Genomic DNA, 1,102 nt, shown 5'->3' on the forward strand with positions numbered 1-1,102 from the left:
AATCATCGAATTCTTTCGAAATTCGTTAGTTATTCGAGGTAGTCGAAGGTATAATTCCTTTCGCCGTTATACTTCTTTATTATTTATGGATTAACATTTCAACATTAATCATATCTATATTTTTAATGTCATAGAATAATAAGGTAAATTTTCGTATAGAATGCATTTATTTAATCAACAGTTATATCGACATACAAGGAACCAATTCCATGGATTGGAAACAAAAATGGTCCAGTAGTACTGACATTAGCAGGCATGAATGGTTACTTACATGTGTTGTATTGGTATGAGCACGTTACTATTGACATGATTCCGGTTGACATGACAATTAATGGCCTTTTGACAGCGATTTGGGACTTTGTCGTGAATAGGTAATGTATTTTTTTTTTTCGTATGTACTGAAATTAAAGTTCACAGCACGTTGCTGCCAAAATGGCACAAAAAGGTCGTAAAATGAATTATCTGTGTAATTTATGTACCGTGACGTACAGATTATGAAAATTAATATTTACTTTTCTGTACAGGAAATCGAATGAACCACAAGTATACAATTATGCAAGTTCCGATTGGAATCCAATTAAAACCTTTGAACTATGTGATCACGGTAGTGACATTGTATATAAGAATCCTTCGGTTAAAGCGGTCTGGTACCCGTTTCTCATTTGTTCTAACAACATTCTCGTTTTCCTTCTACTTCATACACTTTGGCATGTTTTACCAAGCTTATTTATCGACTTATTCCGTTTACTTCGGGGAAAGAAACCAGTGTAAATATATTAAATTTTTTTCTACGGATTACAAAAATATTAAGTTCCATTTTAATAGAATTAATGAAATTATTTAAAAACCAACATTAGAAATTAGTTCAATTGTTAATATATTACATATTGACCTATAAAACTTACGTTTATTTTTGCAGACTCACAAGAATATTGGTCAACGTAACAAAAAATTATAGATTACTGTCGTATTTCGCATCCTCCAAGTGGGTTATCAAGACGGATAAACTCAAAGAAATTCAAAATAGAATGAACAAAGACGATTTGGAAGAGTTTCCTTGTGATTTAGGATCAGTGGACTGGTATAAAGGTATAGAAAGATT

The 1,102-nt window shown here is 31.5% G+C and overlaps 1 protein-coding gene across 1 annotated transcript; it reads left to right on the forward strand.

The window, feature by feature from the left end:
• Positions 1–181: 181 nt before the first annotated feature.
• On the forward strand, positions 182–1,089 carry LOC108554541 (fatty acyl-CoA reductase 1-like; the record flags this gene model as incomplete). Its single annotated transcript, XM_017909853.1, has 3 exons — positions 182–371; positions 525–767; positions 920–1,089. Coding segments are annotated over 3 exons (603 nt in total), but the record flags the coding sequence as incomplete, so codon positions are not given.
• Positions 1,090–1,102: the final 13 nt, after the last annotated feature.

Source organism: Eufriesea mexicana, unplaced genomic scaffold (genome assembly GCF_001483705.2).
Source record: "Eufriesea mexicana isolate 0111107269 unplaced genomic scaffold, ASM148370v2 scaffold28245, whole genome shotgun sequence".
Classification (NCBI taxonomy): domain Eukaryota; kingdom Metazoa; phylum Arthropoda; class Insecta; order Hymenoptera; family Apidae; genus Eufriesea; species Eufriesea mexicana.